The sequence below is a fragment of the Archocentrus centrarchus genome, chromosome 4 (genome assembly GCF_007364275.1).
Source record: "Archocentrus centrarchus isolate MPI-CPG fArcCen1 chromosome 4, fArcCen1, whole genome shotgun sequence".
Taxonomy (NCBI): Eukaryota; Metazoa; Chordata; class Actinopteri; order Cichliformes; family Cichlidae; genus Archocentrus; species Archocentrus centrarchus.
This window is the reverse complement of record NC_044349.1, coordinates 11,992,759-12,016,561: the sequence shown is the minus strand read 5'-3', so window position 1 is coordinate 12,016,561 and position 23,803 is coordinate 11,992,759. Positions and strand designations below refer to the sequence as shown.

The 23,803-nt window shown below is 40.4% G+C and overlaps 1 protein-coding gene across 2 annotated transcripts; it reads left to right on the top strand.

The window, feature by feature from the left end:
• The first annotated feature begins 715 nt into the window (after positions 1 to 715).
• LOC115779339 (protein ENL) lies at positions 716 to 21,884 on the top strand. 2 transcript variants are annotated; one of them, XM_030727949.1, is made up of 12 exons: positions 716 to 850; positions 7,016 to 7,196; positions 7,574 to 7,656; positions 10,108 to 10,251; positions 11,130 to 11,255; positions 14,991 to 15,662; positions 16,056 to 16,143; positions 16,337 to 16,448; positions 17,242 to 17,341; positions 17,884 to 17,952; positions 19,457 to 19,528; positions 19,694 to 21,884. In XM_030727949.1, exons 1-12 carry the CDS (start codon positions 839 to 841, stop codon positions 19,817 to 19,819), a joined length of 1,785 nt encoding a protein of 594 aa, XP_030583809.1. In that variant the 5' UTR covers positions 716 to 838; the 3' UTR covers positions 19,820 to 21,884. The 2 variants fall into 2 exon arrangements, with proteins under 2 accessions (XP_030583809.1, XP_030583808.1); XM_030727948.1 differs by having other exon boundaries at positions 17,884 to 17,961.
• Positions 21,885 to 23,803: the final 1,919 nt, after the last annotated feature.

The following is a 23,803-nucleotide window of genomic DNA, read 5'->3' as shown; positions in this document are numbered from 1 at the left end:
GCAAGTATGGCCATGCATTCAAAATATTCAGCAAAGCTCAAAGCACTGCATGAACAGTAGCTCCTGTAAGTATTGGATTATATTTATGATCATTTTTGAATTGTTATTAAAATGCTTGGTTTTTGTGAGGCTTTCTTTGGAGATAATTTTATCCTGTTCATTTACAATTTGGGCAGCTTATTCTGTAACAATATTTTAGTCAGTACAATTCCTAAATAAAGGTGGACATCTTATTATGACGCTTGATTAAATGTGTTTACTTACTCTTCATCAATGCTTGTCAGTGCATTAGATGTTTTTGTATGGTAGGTTTTATAAAGCACATGCAGAAAAACAGTTTTATTCGCAAATATAAGACAATCGTGATATAATATGTTGCAAAAGTAAGATTACCTTAATTGTTAATGTCATCGATGTTGCGTGTAGCCCACTAAGAGCAATAGGTGAAATTTGAAACTCAATACAATCGAACCTCGATTAATCAATTAGCATGTTGTGCATTTTACAATTGAAACAGAGCTGTAGCCATTGGGACAGGCTCGCTGTCACTCGAGAGAACCCCCAGAAAATGCTTTAATTGTATTTGCGGCTCGGGGACTACCCCGCCTTTGGCGTGCTTTGATTGGCTCCTTTCAAGAGTGTTTCCATTTGCCGCTCTCCGATTGGCTGAGACAGCTTTCTGTTTTGGTAGCCTGCCAGCAGCCGCCTGAGAGGGGAGGGAGCCGTCTGCCTTCCGCTTTGGGCAGAAGGATTGACACACAATGAGTAGACGAGGCTGGGGAGAAGCTCCACTAACGCCGCTGTAAATATATCCATCATTCACTGAGGCCGGAGAAACATGGAGAACCAGGTACAGTGGCTTTTGTGTCTCTTTATGGATTATGAACTTTTCAGACTCCAAATGGCAGCAGGCTGAGCGGTGGCTGGCCGGGAATGAATCCTCTGTTCTGCTAGCCAGAAGAAAAAAAATGCTCCTGCTGCTAATGAACTCGTAGTTGTTTGGCTCTGGAGCTATGCTAGCTGGGCACTCATACATCGGTATTTACCGCTAGCAGAGCTCAGCCTACCACACCATTCAGTCAGCACCGCTGCATAGCTCTAGCCACAGCCAGGCACACAAAGAGAGCTATAGCTACAGCTCTGCTGCCTTTAAACAGCACATGCACAACATTAAACAGCCCGGAGACTAGTTTAAAGTCGAGGTTTTGTGTAGCTGAGCTAAGCTAATCTACCTACCAGGACAGTGTCGGCCGTTGGCTAAAAAGCTAAGGAGTCGCTACAAGGCGCCGGGGGAGAGAAACCTGGAGAGGCGGGTGTTGCCTCCGGTGCCAGCGGCCTGAGACCTTAACATACAAAGCAAATAAAACCACCAATCTGCGTAGAGCATGCAATGTGTGCATTTTATTTATTTATTTATTTATTTTGCCAACACTTGGTTAATGTTTAATGGTCATCACCTTCGTGTAGCATGGTGAAAAACTGACAGGCTCTGTGTGTGGCAAATGTTGAGTCCAGTTATGATTTGCTGGTTATTATAAAGCAGAGAATCCTCAATATATAAAAAGAATAACTTTAATGCCTGGTCTGTATACTTTTTTGATCTTGCAATGTCGTGCCTCGACATTTCATGCAATGCACATATAAATTTGCGCAGTTAAAATTTATGACACCATAAAAAGGTACCTAATTTATTTCACAGAAACAGAAAAGTGGCTAAACCAAATTACATATCTGCTAACTGTAAAGTAGATGCTGTTTCAGAATGGGTTGCTCTAAGAATGCCTGAGGCTATTCAGGACTTATTTCAGATGGCTAGGCCACACACACCCATGGAAAGTGGCTCAGCCACTTTCTTGGAACTAGTCTCCGCTCAGCTTTGGCCCCTTTGAAGTTTTAGTGCATCCAGAGGAAGTCTTCTGCTACAAGTTAAACGCTTTCTCTAGCTGTACTTGTGTTACGGATGTTACCTTTGTTACATGGGCAAGATTTGCAATGCATTTTACCAACAATATTACACAAATACCACATGCACTGTTGTCAGTTTATTGGTACGCATTCAAATCCTACCTAGATCAAGGGCACAGTGTTGTCATTTTGAAGGCTGTAGTTTGTCCCCATTAAACTGAATTGCTTTGTTCCTAAAAGTGTTTGTAGTGAGTACATCTGGCCTCACTGATACAAATGCACCTCACAAAATTGAGATATATTTGCAAGGTTGGATTATAATCTCATTAGGCTTAAATAGCTCTTTCAGACCCAGGGCAGGATCAAATTTAGTCTAAAAATGGGGAGTTTAGTTTATTGCATAGTGCTGCATCATCACACTGACAGCGGGATAGCAACTTGATTAGTCATATAGCTTTCTATATGGACAGCAAAGGAGGGTCATGATTTTTTTTTTTTTTTTTTGCGAGATGGAGCACTTTTTATGCTCTGATCTTTGAGGTATGAACACTGCAGTTGAGATGGCAGGATGAGTGGTCATGCAGCGTTTCATAATCCCCACATGCTTGTTCACACACCCTATTTCCAATGCTCCCTTGTTTTCTTTGGGTGCTGCAGATAAGCTATTTGTGACTCTCCTGTCGCTCTTGGGGATTGACTATTTTCCAATACAAGTAACTGTTTCACTTCTATCTGAGTTATCTTCTAGATAGTGTGGTACAGTGAAGGGTTTAGCGTCCCCAAAACACAACTGCTGTCAAGCTTGCTTGTTCATGTGTGTCTTCCTTCTAGGCAAACTTTCTGAGTTTTATATTAATCGTTCATTTGCTGGAAGAGATTAACATGGTCATGAGGGGTGTTATTTACATGGCAGCTGGGAGTTCATTGTTTTCATGGGAGCCAGTGTGTCTGCCAAAATTTGTATTTCCCCTCAATTGGAGCACTGTGTGAGAGAAGGAGAGAGGGGGCATACACATATAATTTCAATATCAGTGGCTTTGTGTTATTTATTTATTTTTATCCCATGCGTTGCCTTTGATAGAAGTTGGCTAAATAAATATGTCTCCACATGGCTGTTTGTCCAGCTTATTTTAGTAGAACTAAACAGAGAAACTGAAGTGTTTTGAGGCAGTTTGACACACTTTGGTTAATGTGTATTAAATCCAGTGTTTTCATTTCATGCCGTCATAATGTTTAAAATTTCTGAAAATGTGAAGAATTTATAGTATTTTTTTTTCTTTTTTTTAACCAGAGCCCATCAAGTATTTTGTCTACTTCCTTTTTTTTATTTTTTTGTATATTCACAATCAGTTTGGCTCTTGCTGTGACATTTCTTTATTTCTCTGAACTGGTTTGAGGTTTTTCCTCTAAATTTAATGTCTGTTGATTCTGGATTGCTGGTAGAGTGAAATAGAACATCTGAATATGTCACCGTGGATTTGGGGACTTGTAGAAGGCGGATATTTAATAGCTTAATTTATCAATTAATGATTCAAGAAAATAGTCCATAGATTAACTGATATTTAAAAGCAGATTTTAGTTGTTGTCTTCCCTACAACAATACTAAAAAACGTTTTTCTCAGTGTTTAATGGAAGAATTTCCTCCTTTTAGTGTTTTTCTTCTTTCTTTTTTTTTTTTCCTGAAACACAACATGGCAAAGCCTTGTCCCATCAGTTTTATGGCATCATTGATTAATCAGCCAATTGTTTCCTTAACTGATGAGTCTTTTGCTCTGAGAAATATCAGAAAATGGCCCAATCTAAAGATCTAGTGCCCAAGATAATGGCTTCAGATATGTTGCAGTTTCCAGCCAGCAATCCAAATAAATATTCAGTTTATTGTTTAAAGAAATGAGCAAATGTTTCCCAACTCGGAAGGTGGCACAAGTGACTATGATATGGGCTCTTTATTTTTTTAATTGCTTCATTTATCTTTTAGTCATCAAAATACTCGCACAGTCGTTTTCTGACTATCAGCTAATTAACTAATTGCCTCGGGTCCTGGTTCTGTCTCTTTCTTTTAATTTGTTTCATTATTGGCAGATATTGCACATACTCCTGGAGCTAATAGCTTTTTTACCTGTGTCAATAAAATGCTTAGAAATTGTGGGGGGAAAAAATTCCAGTTTGCTAAAAGATCAGTCATAATATTATAAGACAACGAAGAAAATTGCATGTTTTAGTCTTTAAAAAACATAAAAATATTAACATTTTCTTTCTCCTATTAATCAGTCAAACGAACAAATGTTGCAGGTCATTCTTGCGTTGTATTTTCATGCTTTGACTATTGTTTAATTTCTAAAGGAGAATCAGCATCTTCCTCTTTGGCTCGTTGTCATCCTGATTTTTATGTTTACTTATCACAACCTCGATTTTACCAACTCCTCAGGGGGAGGGGGCGCTGATGATTGGAGGGAGTCCATGGCGGCTTGCTGTGGGTGTGGTGGAGTCTGGAGTTTAAGGGCATTACTGCCACAGAATGGCCGGGCAGAGTGCCAGGCGGGGAGGTGTGTGTGTGTGTGTGGTGTGTGTGTGTGTGTGTGTGTGTGTGTGTGTGTGTGTGTGTGTGTGTGTGTGTGTTTTCATGCTGGGGAGTGCCAGCCCAGCTCATCTCAATCCTGTCCCCTCTAATCCCCCCGTTCGGTCCCAGCTCACGAGCTCCTCAGTGCAGGGGCCAAATCCCCACATTCTTCAGTCCTCCCCTGGACATAAAGTGCCTTTCTGTCCCCCACCAGTCCTAACCACCAGCCCTCCACCCCTCACTCCCTCCTGCACTCAATCTCCACCAGCACTGTCATTTGCGTGGCCCGCTGCTGTTATTGTTCTTGGGAGACAGATGTAGTCCAACAACGTGACCCTCTTCTGGACAAACCTTTTGAGATCGTTCTGCTCGGGCACCTAATCACTCCCATTCCACTGGGAGCGTCCCCACATGAGTCCAGCTTTGTGTCTGTCCGGGCCTTTTCCTCTTGAGTGTCGAGTCTCAGCACTCGTGAGATTCAGAGGTTTGTTCAAGGTGGACTCAGGACCCAATGAATAATTGCTCTGTGGATTAATCTTACAACTGGCTTTGCTGATGTTTATTTCATAAGCTACCTCAGCTTGGAAGGTGTCTTTGCTGCTGTAATTTGTCACTGCCAGGAACCAGGATGAAGCCAATAGCACAGGGCTTTGACTTACAGTTATTATTGATTGTAATACTGTTGATAATTGACTTAAAGTCATTGGACAGAATTGTCTATAAAACAGAGAAGTAAGGGTAAGCAGTTTTTTAAAGGACACAGTGGCATCTTCTCCCAAAACTGAAAGATTTCAAGTTTTATCATATTGTTTTGTTATAAAGTTGAACACAATACTTTTAATATCAATTAATTACTTTAACTGAAAGTCCAAAAAGAGTCAAAAACAGGGAAAAGGACCAAATTTGATGTCTTCCGCTATTGTGTTCAGCCAAATTTCAGAAACCTAGAGATTCATTATAATACTGCAGAAGCCCGAGGAACTTGAAAGCAGCACCGGGGGTGAGGTGGGGGTGGGGTGTAGCTATTGAAGTCTGGACGTTTTCGGCTGCAATTATTACTTAAATTGACTGAAGCTTTGTTATATTCAGTGGTCTGTATTATATGTGCATCTCACTGCTATAGAGGTATTATTTACCTATGAAACAGACAGTAAAATAGTCAAGATGAATTTTCTCTTTGTGAACTAATGAACTATTCCAATGATATTTTTTGGCTTTTTACTAGCAGAATACGTGAGAGTGAGTTATTACTTGAATAGTGTTAAAGGCAACAAAACAAAGCAGGTCAAACCAACTTAAAACTGTTAACTGTTCTGCTTTTTTTCATGTTTTTTTCTACTTTTATCATTAATATAGTGGTTGGTTAGCATATTCACCTTACATGCGGGGGGGGAAGAAAAAAAACCCAGGTTGAGACACAAACTCATTTTCAGGGGGGTCACAAGCTAATATAATCTTAATGCCAGTCCCAAGCCTGGGTAAATGAGAGGATTGCATCAGGAATGGCATCCGGTATAAAAATCTGTGCCAAGTCAAACATGCAGAACTGTCCTCTGTGGTAATCCATTCAGAAATAAGGGAGCTGCCAAAAGTATCTTCTTCTATCATTAAACTGATATTAATCCTTAGAAAACCTTATATCATATTTTAATTTATGTGTCTTTCTTTGTCAGAACAAATAAAATACTCCAGATTCCTTTTTGTTTGTCTGTGTGTGCATGTTCTTCCTGCATGAGAACATGTACAGTACTGCGTGGGTTCTCTCCCACAGTCAGAGACATGCATGTTAGGTCAACTGATGATTCTAAAATGGCCATGGGTGTGAGTGTGATAGCCTTGCTAGAGTCTGACAACCTGTCCTCTTGCGCTGTCACAGCTAGAATGGACTCTAGCCCATTAGACAAGTGATTAAGAAAATGGATAGACAGGCAGATATTGTTTGAGTTAGCCACATTCTTCAAGCAGAGATGACAAATATTTACTTGTTTTCACCTCTTAAATTTGTGATTTCTTTTCTTTAGCTTATGGTGGTTTGGGATAAAACAATGAAAATGTCTGCTTGGAGCTGATGTGTTTTTCTGACTTGGTAGACCAAAAACAAGATATTTACATATACCGTAAGGTGCTGATTAATAGTTGGTTGCAAACGTTATCTTGTCTGAATAGTGCCCTGAGTTCTACAACTCTTAAAGCCCCTTGAAAAAAAAAATTTTGATTTGACTTATAGATAAAAGTTGAATTGAGTGTCAGTACTGGTTGAAAATGTAAAGAGAACCCAGTTAAATTCAGGTTCCTTTTTCTTATTTCCCCTCATCCAGTGGAAGTAGGATAGAAATCTCAAGGCATTTATTTTTCTGTGCTTTTCTCACTTCTACATGCCTAAATGTCAGCATGGGCTTCTTAATCAGATTAAATTTATGTTTTTGTCCTTTCCCTGTAGTTTACAATAGCTGAAATGAGTTTTTTTGCTCCCATGCCTTCATTCTTGGCAAAGAAATATGTAGTATTTAATGAAGTATTTAAAGTGCTCTATTGTCTGCCCCTTTTCAGTGCACAGTGCAGGTAAAGCTAGAGTTGGGCCACAGAGCTCAGCTAAGGAAGAAAGTGACATCGGAAGGCTTCACCCACGACTGGATGGTGTTTGTCCGAGGCCCAGAGACTGGTGACATCCAGCATTTTGTAGAGAAGGTTGTCTTCCGCCTGCATGAAAGCTTCCCCAAACCCAAGAGAGGTAGGACAGAGTGATAATAATATGTAAACAAGCACACAACCACACATTTTCATTCTCTGCAGGCTTATTTGACTATATTGCATAGTGAATAAGAAATGTGACGTGAGTTTTAAAATGCGCTGTGATTAAAAAAGAATGCACATAAAAGAAGCAGGATGAAAACACAGAAATGGTTTTGTTTTTGCACTCGTTTTTTGTGATTTATACAGATTACACATTTCTTCCTGTTGCATGTGTCACACAAAAAATTGATCAGATTTCTAAATGTTGAAATGAAGTGAAATGAATGCCTTTAAATTAAGTAATGTGAAATTGTACATGAATATTCTGATCTTGATCTTTTTTTAATGGGGAAAAACAAATTTTGTCTGTCTCAGTATGCAAAGAGCCGCCATACAAAGTGGAGGAGTCCGGCTACGCAGGTTTCCTCATGCCTATTGAGGTTTACTTCAAGAACAAGGTGAGAATACCTGAACATCAGCAGTCAACTGGCTTTGTGTTTAGACTAATTTTTGTTTTTAATGTGGTGAAATTTAAAAGAAAACCTGAAGTCTTTTTGTCAATTGTAAAATGCATTCAAAAATGTGCCTGTTTGCATGTTAGTGTTACTAAAAGTTCATTTTTAAATGTAGCTGAATAAAATGGAGGAAGCAGCACAAACAAAATCAGTGATCCTCTTTAAAGGAAAAACATGCTGCTCTGCAGGGTTTGCAGGAAGGTCGGAGGGGGATAAAATCACTGACCGCTGCAAATAATGACACAATCACCCCACCTCCCTTAGAGATATGGCTCCAGTCTGAATGGGGTTTCAGGCCACCTTTACATTCTCATAGGAATACAGGATATAAGGAGAAATCAGGGTTTTCAGGTTAATTCCTTAACTTGATACAGAAAGCTGGGTTTGCCTTTTACTTAATGTGTATGTAATCAGGTTACTGTCCAAACCAGGAGTAATCCAGTTAAGGGCATATAAATGCAGTGATGGTTCATAACCTCTGAAAAAAAATTATACTGTATAAATCAGAATTCTCATGTCTCAGTAACTGCATCATGTCCAAGTTAAAGGGAATGCTACAGTGTATCCTCTTCTGGAAAATCAAACAGACCTTAGAAAGATTAGAATGAAAATACAGACTGCAAAGTAAAAACTTAGTGCAGCAAAACTAAGTAACCTGTGATTACTGGCAAGCAATTAGAAAACCTGCAGCCTGTGAAACAAAGTTAAGTACACCTGTGATTTCCACTTAGACTGGCTGCACACACATGATTAGAAAATGAGCTGTTCTGGACCTGTTAGCTGTGTCTTTCTGAGTGTCTGCATCCTGGCTCCACATGGAAAAGGGTTGCCAGAGGATTTCACGTGGTGTTGTGAGATCAACTAAAGCATTATCAGTACTTCTATTAAAGAGTCACAGTACTACTAATTAGATTTGTAGTGGCTGTCCTCTTAAATTGGCATCATAGGTGCTTGCTTACTTGCAAAGTCTGGAGCATTTTGTAGACAAGGAAGTGCTCCAGACTTTGCAAGTCAGATTTTCATTGGTAACCTTTGTGCAAAGCACCTGCATAATGTTGCACAAACAACACGGCACAAAACTACAAGAATAAACTTTGCTAAGATCATGAAGAGAAACCTGGTGAATATTTGGAGCATATTCTTTGGTCAGAGGAGAACAAGATACTTTTTTTTTTTTCAGCTCCATCCAGTACTACAATGAATGCATAGTCTGGCAGTGAAGGTGGGTGTGTGATGATAGGGGTCTGAACAAATGCAAAGATGTTGGAGAGATGACGTTTATAGATGTTGTTGTTTCTTGTGAATGTACCAAAATACTGGCTGGATGACTCCCGGTCTCCAGAAGCTTGAAAGAAGGAATGATAGCAGTGAAGAGCCCCCTGTCAGAGACGTATCTAAAGAAGTCAAATAAGAAAACTACCCTACTACTAAGTATGTTGGCTGACTTAAATTTATTGGAACACATTTAAAATATTTTAAAAGGAAAATAGAGCCACAATCTCTTTAAAAGTGGGCATAGGAAGTGTTTCAGAAAGAAAAGATTGGAACCAGAGTAATGAAAGGTGTGCTGACATTGAATTACCTTTGTTGTGGTTCCATTTGTAATATAGTATCTTCAGACTATTGGTTTTTAATTTGGCATAAGAGCAGATGTCTTGCTGTTCTAATATGAAGTGATGCAAATACTCTTAAGGTGCTACAGTTTTGAATCATTTAACATTTATATGATGATACGGGGGGGAGCGCTCCTGTGGTAACCTGTATTATAGGATCGGTTTCACAGTAGAAGTGTCCATATGCAGTCCTCAGTAGGTTACCATGAGAAAGCTTGATTGTGTTGCTATAACACTTGCCTGGTGTAGAAACATTAGCTGTATGAGTGACTGGCATCAACCATTTAGAAGGATGAAAGAATTGCTTTACTTTTATGAGATGAGGCCTGTGGCCGTTAGTGTGCCATCATCTCCTACAGTTCTTTGTAATGTTAAACCTTTGAACTTCTTCCAAAACTGCAACATCCGCCTTTTATGTGCAAGTAACTTGTAAACAATGAGATGAATCTGTCAGGATGATCCAGAAAAGACTTGAAGGGAAGTGAAGCAGAAGGTAAATATTAGCATCCATTAATCCATCATGACACTTATGTAAAAACTGTATTTATAAAATCTTTCAAGAGCAGCCTAATGCATGTTCCTCAGTGTACGGCGTCCTCCATGAATGTTTCTTATAAGTGTACCAGCTTCAGTATTGTCTCTGTTCTGTTGACTTTCTGGGTTGATAGTGCAGTCTTTCAGCTTTTATTGTGCATTGTGAAATGTGTATGTATTGAAATTCGACTGTGTGACTCACATGCTGTTGAAAGACTGTTAAAAACAGCCATTTCTTCCTGTTCAGGAGGAGCCCAAAAAGGTGTGTTTCAATTATGACCTTTTCCTTAACTTGGAGGGGAACCCACCAGTCAACCATCTGCGCTGTGAGAAGCTCACCTTCAACAACCCCACCAAAGAATTCAGGAGAAAGCTGATCAAAGCTGGAGGGGTGAGGCTCCCTGACACTCTGGCTCATTGCCAGGTTGACTCACTGAGAGCTAAATGGCTGATCAAAGTGAATATCAAACACTAATAGTAGCAAGTACCACACACTGTATTTTAGCATTAAAGTGGGAGGAGTTGTTGGCTCTGAAAGTGTTTTTTCGCTGTTCTCCTCCCATTTTAATCCTTTAAGAGCTGCAGATAACCTGCATTGAAGATATCACTTAAAGTCTTAAAAAGCATTGATTTATGTTAAAAAAAAAAAAAAAAAAAAAGGGCCTTAGAAGGAATTAAACCCTGAAATTTCACTTTGAAAAGAATTTTTCTCTTTTCTTTGTGCTCTTGTTTGTGGTTAGGAGCTGTTGGGATGTGTTACACACTCCTTTTCCTAAACACTAAGTACGGGATTGTGGGCACACAAGGCCATTGAATCCTTTTTTTTGTGGCTTTTTGTTGGTGCCATTAGACTGTCAGCACTATCGCTGTTATGTACAGTGTGATTCTTATCAAAACCTTATATAAACTTTTGAAATTGTATGCAAAAAATGGCACCATGAACACTGAATTTATTGGAATTAGACCCAAAATCAAAAGTGGACTTTATATTTCCCTTTTTCTTGATGTTGGCTGCTAACACCACACAAGTTTGAGCTCTGTTATTGCATAATTCCTGAATAAATGCTTCTAATATTCATTTTTATTTCCATATGCTTGTATTTTATTGAGTTTGAGTTTCTTGTCCATCCAAACCCAATAGGTGCTTCAACTAAAACTCACTTTCAGATCTATTGGGGGAAAAATGGGCATGAATTTTACTTTAGTTCCTTGTGTTTTGCAGTTAATATGCACTCTGTCACTCAAAGGTCCTTCTCTTTTAAATTTCAGGTATTGGTGGTCCCCGAGGGGGCTGAAGCCATGTCAAGGCCCAGCCCAGACTACCCCATGCTCCCTACCATCCCCCTCTCTGCCTTCTCAGACCCCAAGAAGACCAAGACCTCTCATGTGTCAAAGGTTGGTTAAGTGTAGGGCTGCAACTAAAGATTATTTTGGTAGTCGAATAATCTGTCATTTTTGTTATCGATTAGTCGATTAGTCAACGATCATTTCAATCTTAACTCACCTGTTCAAGTCTGCCCACCTGTTAACATCACCTTGTTCTCTTCTCAAAATTAAAATAATGACCCATAAAAATACAAGTTTGAAACTAATCAGATGTATTTTAACATTAATGTGACCATCACAATAAATATCAAATAAAAAATGCATATTAAAGTAAATGCAATTTTTATTTTTAAATGAAAATATAATGTGCAAATAAGTACAAATGGCCTCTGTCCAAAAGTTCAAATAAGGCTTCAAATTAAATCAAAAAGTTTTTTCCGTCCAAAACAGCTGAAAAGTTTACAGATGATTCAGTTCATACAGAGGTTTACTATTCAGAATGAACGCTGATATTAATATGAGGGAAAAAAATAGGAGCCAGCGTAGCTGCTCCTATTGTCCTTCAATCGTTAGCTAACATAACTGAAATGGTGGTGCTTAGCAAACATCATCCATGAGAGCTTGTTTCCGACAGGTAAACTAACAGAAACATTACTGTACAAACATTAACAGGTATCTACGACGCACTAACGTACCCATCCAGAGCTGACGTCACAGCTCCAGGGTGCCGGTGTTGTGCCAAAGTAGTTATCCCCGACATAAATTGTATCCCCGCCCTGGAGAGCGCGCAGAGGAGGAGGACGAGGAGGCGGAGCCACTTGCCATGCCTTAGGCTTCCTTCCAAAATGTGGGGAATTTTGACGATTATTCTTTTTGCCTACCGAAAACTACAGGGGATACACATTTTATCAGGCTGTTTCTCCGTCTGCCAAAATCTGTGCCCCCTGCTATAATGCACACTTATTGTCCTACCTCATAAAAAATGTGTATCCCCTGTAGTTTTTGGTAGGAAAAAAGAATAATCGCCAAAATTCCCCACATTTTGGAAGGAAGCGTAAAGCATGGCAAGTGGCTCCGCCTCCTCGTCCTCCTCCTCTGCGCGCTCTCCAGGGCGGGGATACAATTTATGTCGGGGATAACTACTTTGGCACGACACCGGCGTTTTAAACGCTCAGCACTGCAGTGATGCTGCCGTGGAAGTAAAGCTCTGCTTTGCACAGTCTGCATTCAGCTTTATTTTGGTTTTCTGTGAAATGCTCCCACACCTTTGACAGTCTGTCTCCATTTTCTTTGATTTTCTCCACCCTCCTCTCTGTTCCACGTTATGGTGTTCGGTTACTTTCTTCTTTGTTGGTATTGTTGTTGCTGGCAGACAATGGAAGCAGTACTGCCCCCATATCTCCCTGTAATGTATTGCAATTACAAAATCACACGATAAGTGGAACAAAATAGATGGATGGGTTTAAAAGTACGACGGTTCGACGATGAAATTCTACGTCGACAAATTTTTGTAGTCGACGTCATTGATTCCGTCGATGAATCGTTGCAGCCCTAGTTAAGTGGCAATCAAGAAATCATCTTTTTATATATTTTTTTTTTTTTTTTCTCTGTACACCTTGCTAACTCATTTGAAATTTTTAATCTGTTGCAGCTTTATTGATCAACTCCGAGAATTTTATTTTATTTTTAAAATAACCCCACTCTGGATAAAAGACATTAACAAAATCATTAAGTCAGCCTTTAAAACGGCCTGACTCAGACTTCTAATCACTACCAGCTGTTTTGAGCATCTGTACACAGAATTACTCAGCCTGCCAGGAAAGGAGGGCTATCAGAAGAAAACAAGAAACTGATCCCTTTACATTTTCTAGAGTTGCCTCAGTTCCTCTGCCAGCTCACAGGCCAGTACATTGCAGACCTAGTAAGGTCTTCATTCTTGAAAATGGGGCAATAGATGGGTTTTTTTAAAGCACTTATAGTTGTTGTAGTTCTCCTTGTCTTATGATAAAACGATAACACAAGTTGGTGTGTTCTACATGTTCCTTCTCATCTCATACACAATCAACCTTAAGACCATGGCTCACCCGTAAACTAATTTGTCTTCATTTTGACATAGAAACACATGTTTCATCAATCCCATGATTATTGTGGCATGAGTGGTTGTTTGTTGAGCACCAGTTTGAGGTGGAATGGTTTCATCCAGCTGTGTCCATCTGCTGACACAGAAAAACTCAATGCATGACACACATGGCCGTTCTCTTCACCGTTCTAGTCTGTACTGAGTCTGCCTTTCTTACAGTGAATCAATAATGATAAAAGCTCTAATGTATGCTTTGAGTTTAATAGTGTCATTTTGAAAAATCTGCAAAACTGTTTGCTGATAAGTGGGCACTGACTGCCAGAGTTCTATTAAAAGCTGCTCTTGTGACTCTGTGGTGCGTTTGTTTGCACATTTACATTTTTATGCCTCTATGCCAGTGACAGCTGTGGCTGAGGAATTAAGCTTTTGGGTTGTCAATCTGTTTATCTCTTCTATTCTCACGACTGTGATACCTCAGAAGCACAAACTAAGGAATGGATTGGCTAAGGATTGGGTCATTGTCATTGTGACCTTCCACACCTTTTTGGGCATTAGTCATTGCTTGATATTAGACAGAAATGTCAGCTAGTTACACTGTGTTTCCACTGCCTGCACTCTAACTGATTTTCACGGGGGAGGAGATTCAGTTTCACCTAACCAATCGGTAAAGAACAACTTGTGTGGGATCAGACATTTCCAATACTGCACATTTAAATAAATGTGGAAATGAATTTGGTTGTTATTGCCTTTAAACTGTCTCTTTGAGCAGTGATCCCAGCTGTTCTTCTCTGTTTGGGTCACTTATTGGAGTTCCTGTTTTGACAACAGACTGCTGTATGGTCTTTAGGTGAAGGAATGACCCCTGATATTTGCATTGGGGCATCTTGACACGCAAGTTGATATTCTACTGTCTACGCGTTTAATGTGAGGTCCATGGTAAAGTCTGAAGTGCACAACTGCAAGTGATCATAATGCCACTTCCAAGGAGCAGTCTAAATGTAGAAACACTGCTTGAATTGTGGTCCAAAGGTGCATGAGTTAACCCTAAGAGGGGAAGTGGCTGGAAAACCGGTCCAAAAATGTGCTTTTTAGCTTCAGAACATTTTGATCTCACCCCATGTATTTTAGCCACACTAGCAGCCACTATGAAGTTGATTCTTTGCTTTTTTTTTTTTTTTTTTTGGCTAATGTTCCCAAATCTTACTAGGAACTGAGCCATCATTGATTTCCCATGTGCTTCGTCTGCTGGCAAGTCATCTAGCACATTCATGCAGCACCATCAATACATTTCAGTGTGTTTCACACTAATCAAATTCCAGCGACACTAATGACATTCCCATCAGCATCAGCTCCACATAGCCTTGCTTGTCAACAGTTAGAACACGCCAACAGAATAAACTAAGATATAGAGCATATTAAAGAAAAACCTGTTTGGACTGAAACTGATAATGTCTTCATTCTTATGGTTTTATTTAGCTCTAAGCAATGGTGAGCCTTGTACAGCTGCTTGGCAGATGTTATTCTGTTTACTTGGACTAATTACTGAGACAGTCACATGTAATGTGATTACATGCCAGACTGGGAGGGCCCGATTTGGGAAACTTAGAAGGTCACAATGCACTTGTACTCGAGGCATTTGAGCAGCTGAGCCTATATTCTGTTGTGTGGCCTTGAGCCAGATGCTTGAGAAGAGTTGATGATGGTGCTATTGTTTCCCTCTTTAGGAGCCCAGCAAAGAAGGAAGTGGTGGCAGCAGCAAAGTACCCAAACCACACAAGTTAACCAAGGAGCACCGAGAGCGGCCACGTAAGGACTCTGAGAGCAAAGCCGCATCAAAAGGAGACAACGATAGAGACGGAAGCAGCAAGACTGGCCGTGATCCTTCCTCTTCCTCATCCTCGTCTTCTAAAAAGCCGTCAGACATCAAAGTGAAAGATGAAGTTAAGGTCCTCCCTAAGGCTGCCTTCAAGGAACCTAAACTCACCCTGAAGGAGTCAAAGATGGAGGGCATGTCCCCTAAAGGAGGGGGGGCTGGGAGTGGTGGTGGAGGTGGTGGTGGTGGTGGAGGAGGAGGAGGTGGCGGCGGAGGGCCTGCAGAGCCCAAAGCCCCGGGGAAACGACCCTCCACGGTGGAGTCTCCCAAACCAAGCGCTAAGAAGCAGAAGAAGGGCAGCTCCGAAGGACCGAAGGGGCCCACCAGCGGAGCCTTCACAGGAACCTCCCCCCGTGTATCTTCCTCATCCACAGCCAACCAGTCCTACGCTGAGAAGAAACCTCCAAAGGAGAAAGGTCGCTGGGTCAAAGGCAAAAATGACACACAGGAACTGAAAGAGGCCAAGAAACTACAAGACTCAGAAGAGTCAAATTCAGAGGATGAAGGATCTTCAAAGTCAGAGGTATTATGATGATATGGTACTCTCATTTCAGCATCAAAACAGCTTTTGGGAAGCGGGAAGAGAAAAAAGCTATCGGTAAAATATTTTATAATGTTATGTGAAAAATTAGTTTAGTTATGAGTAAATTGTCAACATAATCAGCTATATCGTCATTTTTAGCTTTAATATTTGCACACTTATTGCAGCTTTTGATTTAACTGGAGATGAGATGAAGTTTTTCATGACTGGGCTGGGCTTGATTCCACATGCTGGATTTTACCTGTTTTTAAAGTCATTATGTTCATAGTGAAATCAAAATTAGCCAGTCTGATGCTTGGGCTCATTATTAATTTTGTCTTTTCTGTCTTCCTTCCTCGCATTGACTCATTGTTGTTTCTTCTACTCGTACAGCAGTCGGCTCCCTCCAGTCCTTCCAACTCGAGCTCTAGTTCTGATTCCAGTTCAGACTCAGACTTCGAGCCGGGACAAAAACAAGGGCAAGGTACAGTTCTTTCAGCTGTGACCCAAAATGTTGGGATGCTCTCTCTGAAATAGAATCGTATGATATGCAACTCATTTAAGAACTAACCGGGTAAATTTAGACTTGTTCTAAATTGTGGATGCTGAAAACGATTTAAGATAATAGTTTGTGTGAAATAGGAAATGGTTTGTGTGACTTTGTGGGCCTTCTTCAGGGCCTCTGCGATCCATGGTGGAGGAGATCCAGTCAGAAGAGTCAGATGATGATGACAGCAGCTCAGAGGAAGAAACGCCCATCAAAACCAACCCAACTAACCGTGACTCTCGGTCAGTTTTCCCCATTTCAGGCTGTCCTACACAGGAAATGACATTAGTAAGAGAAATGTGCACATCAGTCAAGAAAACGTTAACAGCCATCTTACACGTGTGCATACGCACACAAATGGCAAGCTAGTCCAATACTACAATATTTACCTTGGACTCTTTCCCCTGACTGCCACCAGGGCACAGAGGTGGTTTTTGGTTTGACTGACCCTTTGATTTGACCCTGTGTGTTTCAGTTACATCAGACAAATACACACAGGCTATACAAGCTAGAGAGCAGCAAACTGGCCTATCGTAATCAGATATAAGTTGGATAATATGAGCCAAATGAATAAAAGTTGAACTGTATTAAGTTTGCCTGGTTCTTTTTTTCTTCTCTATAGTTCTGCTGAGGTGTGTGGAAAGCAGTACTGTACTGCTTTCTGTCTATCTTTGTCATCTTCTTGAAGCTGTGGTCATTCTGTAGATCTTAGATTAGTGTGAAGCACCCACATTTCAGAATTTGTAGCATCTGAGCAGGAACATCTCATGCAAAAATTGTTTATCATCATGACTGCAGCTTATTCGTTTCTCAGACCACAGATTGCCTCCATATCTTGAGCTCTGTCAGCACTCTTAACTTTCTCTCTGATAGATTTTTCTTGTTGTTCCATCACTGAAAGATAGCAGCCAAAAGAAACTCAAGGGCTAACTTTGATTTTCTACAGAGTTAGTAAGATTATGTTGTGCACGCATGTGTGTGTGCGTGCGTGCACATGTGCGATTGACCTCTGACCTCGCCCTGTACCCCTGTCAGACTCAGCCTGGACAGCGAGAGTGACAGCAGTGATGGCTCCCACCGCCCCAGTCGAGACCCCGCCCCGCCCCCACAGAAACACAGCTCCTCAAATAACAAAGTGAGTCATACAGACCTCATTTTCCTGCCTGCTTTCATTAATGTATCATCTCATTACAATAGAAACACTGAGACGACACAAAACATCCGTTTGCTTTTGGTCCTGTATTGTTTTTTTTTAATCTTCTCCACACAACTGATGTTTCCTATAGCAAAATGTGCGGTTTAACTTCACTAAGACTATAGACTATACTGTTGTGACTGAGTTCATTCTTAGCCAACAGAAACCATGATAAACCACTGTTTTGTTTAACTTTGTAGTTCTGTGTGTTCATGAAAGCAGTGTGTGAGTAAAACTATTAAACTAAAATGTGCAGTGTTGTCCTGGCAGAGGTTATTCATTCTGAATTTCAAGATGTGCTGTGTTTTTAAAAGCAGTACTCCTGCCCAGCACAAAATGGTCTAAAGCCATTCACCAGGCAGGCACTTACATTTCAGCTCCTTTTTTAAATGTCATCCCTGTTGCAGGTGGTCTCATCAGATCATTGCCTCTCTATCAGTATCTCTCCCCCAAATCATATTTTACATTTTTCTGTCCTGCAGGTGTCTGTCAGAAAAAGTCCAGATTCCTCATTTCGCTCGGAGAAGGTGATGAAGAAGGGATACGACAAGGTAGGAAGGGTAAATCAAACTTTTTATGCCTAAACCTTCACACACACGAGGCTTTTAGACAGTGTTCAGGGACTGCATTAATGGATTCAAGATGCAGTAATGACCAGTAAATTCATCCAGCTATGCAGACAGGCTCTGACCTTTGAACCCATAAACACATTTCTGTTCTTTCTTCTGTGTAATGGAATAATTAAAGTAATGTTAAAGTGGCATTTGGTAAACTGATCTTTATTCCAGTTTCACATAAAAACTGAGGCTTTTTGTAGGAAAAGAGGGATTAAATCCCACACTGACTAAAGATAAAATCAGTAGTTTATTTCAACAAAAAGTCCAAAATTAAACTTTTTTTTTTTTTTTTGGATCATGTACTTTTAGATTTAATTTAGATGGTCTAATGCTCTAATATGTTATAGTGTCAATCAAGAGAAATCTACATCCAAAAGATAACAGATGAAAGATGATTCAGTATTCAATGCAACCACTCTTTTCATTTGTAGTAAAATAATTTTTGCATAAGTAAGAGTTGAATAAACCTCAACATGAAATAGCTGTAACAAGGATGTGCAACACCTTTTCACAACAATAAATGAATTAGAAAATTATTCAGTTATTAAAGATCAGGAGGCTACAGTGGTCTCTGTGAATTGCAGAGCCTCACACAGGTTAACGCACAGTGTTGTACAAGTATTTTATTTTTTCTTTGTGTAACTGTCTTTGTGATGTTGATCAGACTCGTTGGGGCCGAGCCCTTAGTTTGCTGGACTTCTTGTTTTGTTTGTTTGTTTTTGGGGTTTTTTTCCCTCATTGCTGGTGAAAGTTATTTATGACTATGGCTGCATGTTTGTGCCTCTTATCCTCCTGAAGATCTGGGAGCAAATCTCCCAGATGTTACACCATGAAGTTTGAGAGTCTTAAGCATCTAAAGTGCCCAAAACCTGTAGACAGTGCCCCCAAAATCTAGAGAACACATGAAACCCTTCATAGATTCAACCATGAAGATTTATTGGCTGAGGTGGTGACTGAACCCCATCAGCACCTCATTTAGAATAAATGTTTAAAAATAGAAGGGATTCTTTGTTCCTGCTGTTAGCCCTGCTTGGATTGATTACCACAAAGCTAACATAGAATATCATTGATCAATCAATAACTATTGAGCTTAATCGGATGCATGTGGATGCGTTTAATCTCTGAATCAATTGAGTTACTTGTTGAATCAGTAAATAGTTAGTCTTGTATATTTCATACTTGTGTATTGTTTGAATTTGTAGCAACTTTGCTATAAATTACTGTAGAAGGCCGTGCGCTATCCTTTTACTCCCAGATACAGAAAAAATAAATCTTTCTAGATTTACAATTTCACACTGACAGAGTAGAAAGACCAGGTCAAGAACTAAGTTTTGAGCCTCTTTTTTTTTTTCTCTCACTTTTCTTTTTAATTCTTTTTTTTTTTTTAACCCCTTGGTCTTTATTCCCTCTACTTTATTCTCCTTCTGAAATGCTGCAGGCCTACACAGAAGAACTAGTGGATCTCCACCGCAGACTGATGGCATTGAGGGAGCGTAATGTCCTACAGCAGGTGTGTGTGCATGTGCATTTGTCATTTTGATGATCATTTTGAAGCAGCACGTGTGTGGAGTTGATGCCAATATAAAAATGGGAAATTTCAAAATTGTACTATGACTACTGTGGATGATCGGCTGTAACAGTTACGTTGATGTTAACTGGTCATCTTCTCTATCAGATTGTCAACCTGATCGAGGAGACGGGTCACTTCAATGTGACCAACACCACCTTTGACTTTGACCTTTTTTCACTGGACGAGTCCACTGTCCGCAAACTACAGAGCTACCTGGAGGCGACCACGTGACAGGAAGTGGAAGCCGGCCTGTGGATGGCGGCAGCGGCGGAAGTAGCCTCGCCACTGCGTCTGCTCTTTGAGGAGATGAGTAGCCAGATCTGTCGCAGCCCTGTCACAGGATTGACTGAACCATCGAATAACTACCACACAAAAAGAAACACAAGAACAAACACAAGCACACATGAAGACACACCACCGCCACCTTCACTCGACACTGGGGAGAAAACTGGAGGAACAGGAGGTGTGGAAGGAGACACCGGAGTTGCTGAACTCCGTCTGCAGTCAGGATTTTCACTACACATCTCGTCTTGAGTCTGTGCAGTGCTGTGGAATTCACCCCACACCCCCTCCTCCACCCTCCTGCACTCATATTGCTCCCGCCTTTGCAAGCCTAATACTTCCCCTCCTCCTCTCCTTCCTCCCCCTTTACATGCACACTCCTTACTCGGCAGAACACTCCAACACCCCCCACCCCCCGTTGTCAGCTGGAGCTCATTTCTCTCCCGACATACTCTTGAGGTGTGTGTGTGTGTGTGTGTGTGTGTGTGTGTGTGTGTGTATGCTCGTTGTCTGAGCATGTGTGTGCAAGCACTGCTGAGGTTTAAGAGGAGATGTTGTCTTTGTGGTTACTGACTTTTCTTTGTTTGTGAAGCTTGAACACAAACAGCCAGTTTGATTCTTTCCCCCCAAGCACACGCCAACATATAAAGAATTAAGGTAGCACTTTACTCTATTAGCCACCCATTTAACATTAATAGGTATTTAAACTAAACAAATGGATTGTAACACACTATAATATAGTTCTGAGCAGATGTAAAGGTTTCTTCATATATTGAATTGACCAGAATATAAGGCAGCCCTTTAAAAAGACCTTTTACAATACTTCTTTTTAAGTGGTTTTCATGCATGAACTTTGAGCAGTTTTGGGAGAAATAGGAGATTATTTGTTCTTACAGTTTTCCTTTCTCACACACAGCGGTGAGAGGTTTACTTCAAACCTTTTCATTACTGGAAATACTACTAATGTGGTTTAGGCAAGGGTCCTGCCTTGGTAGAATATGCAGGAGGCCACATGCATGATTCCCACTCAGTCGCTGTGTACCCACCAGATAGTTAACTGCACTGTTTGCATGTGGGCTCAATCTGACATTATGAAACGTTTTACTAGGGAGCTGGTAGCACTGCGTCGGGCACTCCTCTGTCGGGTGGTCCGGAAAGGTTCGGGGCTGCAGTGCTTGTGTGGAAACTGCTTTAGAGAGGAGATTCACCAAATAATGCTGCTTAGAAACTCCTGTAAATAAAAGCCAGAACGTCTTATAGTGCTGACTGACTCGGACTTGCCTGCCAGTCAACATTAAAGCTACAAATAGAGGCAGCACTCTGCCGGAGCAATAATATCTGACAACTACCAATTTTTTTTAAGAAATAATTTTCAGAGAAATGATAGTCCTGTTTTATGGCAATTTTTAATGAATTGTACTCATCAAAGTCCAAAGTGTCTGTTGTTGGCCTGCACAGCCACGCTTAAAGGGGCTGTGAAATCTGTCATAAATAGTGTTTATATATAATTATAGTGTGTTATAAACCAGTTGCTAAATATTTGCAGTGCTCATAAATGCTAAATGGGGGGCTTTACAGTAAAGTGGTACCCAGATTCATGCGCATGTTTGCCTCCCAGGTCCTTCCAACTGAACACTGTACATGAAGACACTGAGACGTGTGCTGTATGTGTGCGTGAGCCTTCGTTTCGGGTGAGGTTTCTCTGTTGTCTGAACATCTGAAAACATTCTCTTCAGTTCCCCCCCTCTCCTTCCTCGCACTGAAAGCTGAGCCTTGACCTCCTACCAACAGCTACCCCTCCCTTTCCCAATGAAAGCCCTTCACTCCATCCCCCCCACCACCCCCCACCTCTTCCCATATTGGCGTGCATGAAAGGGCTCGACTGCTCGCAGCCGGAGCAGTGGAGGGTCACTCCTGAATTGCCTTCTAAGTGTTGGGTAGGGCACGGTAGGGTGTGGGGGGGGAATTCGGGGGTAGGGGTTAAAAAGCCGTGAAAAAGTAGCCATACTTGTCTCCCTAAATCCAAAAAAAAAAAAAAAAAAAAAAAAAATAGGGGCCACGCTTTTTTACATTTTATTTTTCTACAAGTGCATTTTGTGTATTTATTCCCAGATAACCTGTGAGCTATGAATGTATATCGCTTTTACTTTTCTACGGCTAGCAACAGCCCCACTCTAGTGCCTTTTTCTGCGACTTGCAGTGTGTGTATGTGTGTGTGTGAGTGGGGGGTTGGGGGGTGCGTTCTGTTAGGCATGCCCACACAGATTGAACACCACTCCCCCACCAAACCCCTGCCCTTGGGGAAACAAGTATTAATTTGGATGCCTGAATATCCAGTATTTTCTTAATGGCTTCCATCCCTGCTTCTCCTTTCCACTGCCTTTGTGTAGGCTGTTGTCCCTTTTATCAATAATGTTTCCATTCATCAAGCCCTCTAGAAATTTTCAGGGAGGTGGCCACGGTTTTGTCGTCTTCGGTTTCAAGATTAGGTTCTGCATCTTTCAAATAGGAAGCGTCAGACGACTGCGGTAGTTTCTCCCAATAATTAGCTCGAGGAACAATTGCTTCAGCTGTGCTGTGCGTTGTTAAGTAGGGTCTGGGCTCCCCCTTCGAGCAGTGTAAAGCATAAGAGCTAATAGCAGTGCATCTGATATCAAGTCACCAGGCACTTAAAAGGCATCACTAATGGATGTGAAGGCAAGAAAATAAGCACGCTTGTGCTTACATCATGATTCGAGATGAGTGGATCAAACACATGAATCGGACTGACGGTCTCACAAAGCTGGCTCTTCCTAACCGATCAGATCAGTGACTGTATGCTGCTCAGCTAAGCTGGGTTAAATAATAAGGATCAACATATCAGCAGAATCACTTTGCTTTATGCACTGAATATCTCAAACATTTAAGATGTGTTAAAATAGTTTATGGCTGTGTTAGTGATATTAGAAAATACTGTTTTTTTAAAAAGCCAATATTGATATTAAAGGCTTTTAATAATCTGATCTAATAATAATATAAGTATATATCAACAAACATTAATTTTTTCTTCCCAATACCATTGTTCTGTGTTCTATTTTAATACATCTGCTGCTTTTAGATCAGCTCTTTGAAGGGTTGGGTCCTGTTAAGCAGGCTGGCGGAATGTAGTAAATTTTGGATTAATGATCCACTGCGGCTCATATGAACACATTGGTACCTAGTCAACAAAGTATTTGAATGAACTCAAAAGTGACAATCATTAATAATGCCCACTTTAATAATTCATTCAAAAGCAACGTTGGCACACTGAAAGTGTTAAATTCTGTGGTGCATTTGGACTGTTAATAATAATAATTGCTGTAAGCCATGATAAGGTTATGGTTACATGTAGTTGAGTGTACTTTGCACAGTGATTTGAATAGTTTAACTCTAATTGAATTGGCAAAAACTATTTTCACATATATGTACTGTAACCGTTCAGCCAAGTCGAGACGCTCCTCCTCCTGTGACTCTGGAATAATAACCAGTAATTTATATGTTATACTTTTCTTTGCATCAGACCATACTGTATACAGATGCTACTTTTCATAAAGATCACAAAGAACCAGAGAAGCACAAATGTTGGTGACTTAACTCTTTGTAATAGAGTACAGTATAATATTTGCTTATTTTTAGCTTAGCACTGTTAGTTTGATTATTGCTTTATTTGTCTATTATTTACTCTTTAGTTTCTTTATATTTACTGTATATCGCTTTCTTGTTTTTATATTTTCTATTCTTAGACTCTATCTATACTCTACAACGCTGCTGCAGAATTTCCCCCAAAGGGATCTTCAGTTTTATTAAACGTTAATGACACTACTCTTAATCACGAGTAGCTTCTTATTGCCTAATATGAACAAACCTCTACCCACTTTGGTGGGTTAACAGGTCCAGGAGCCAGTTTTGTGAGGC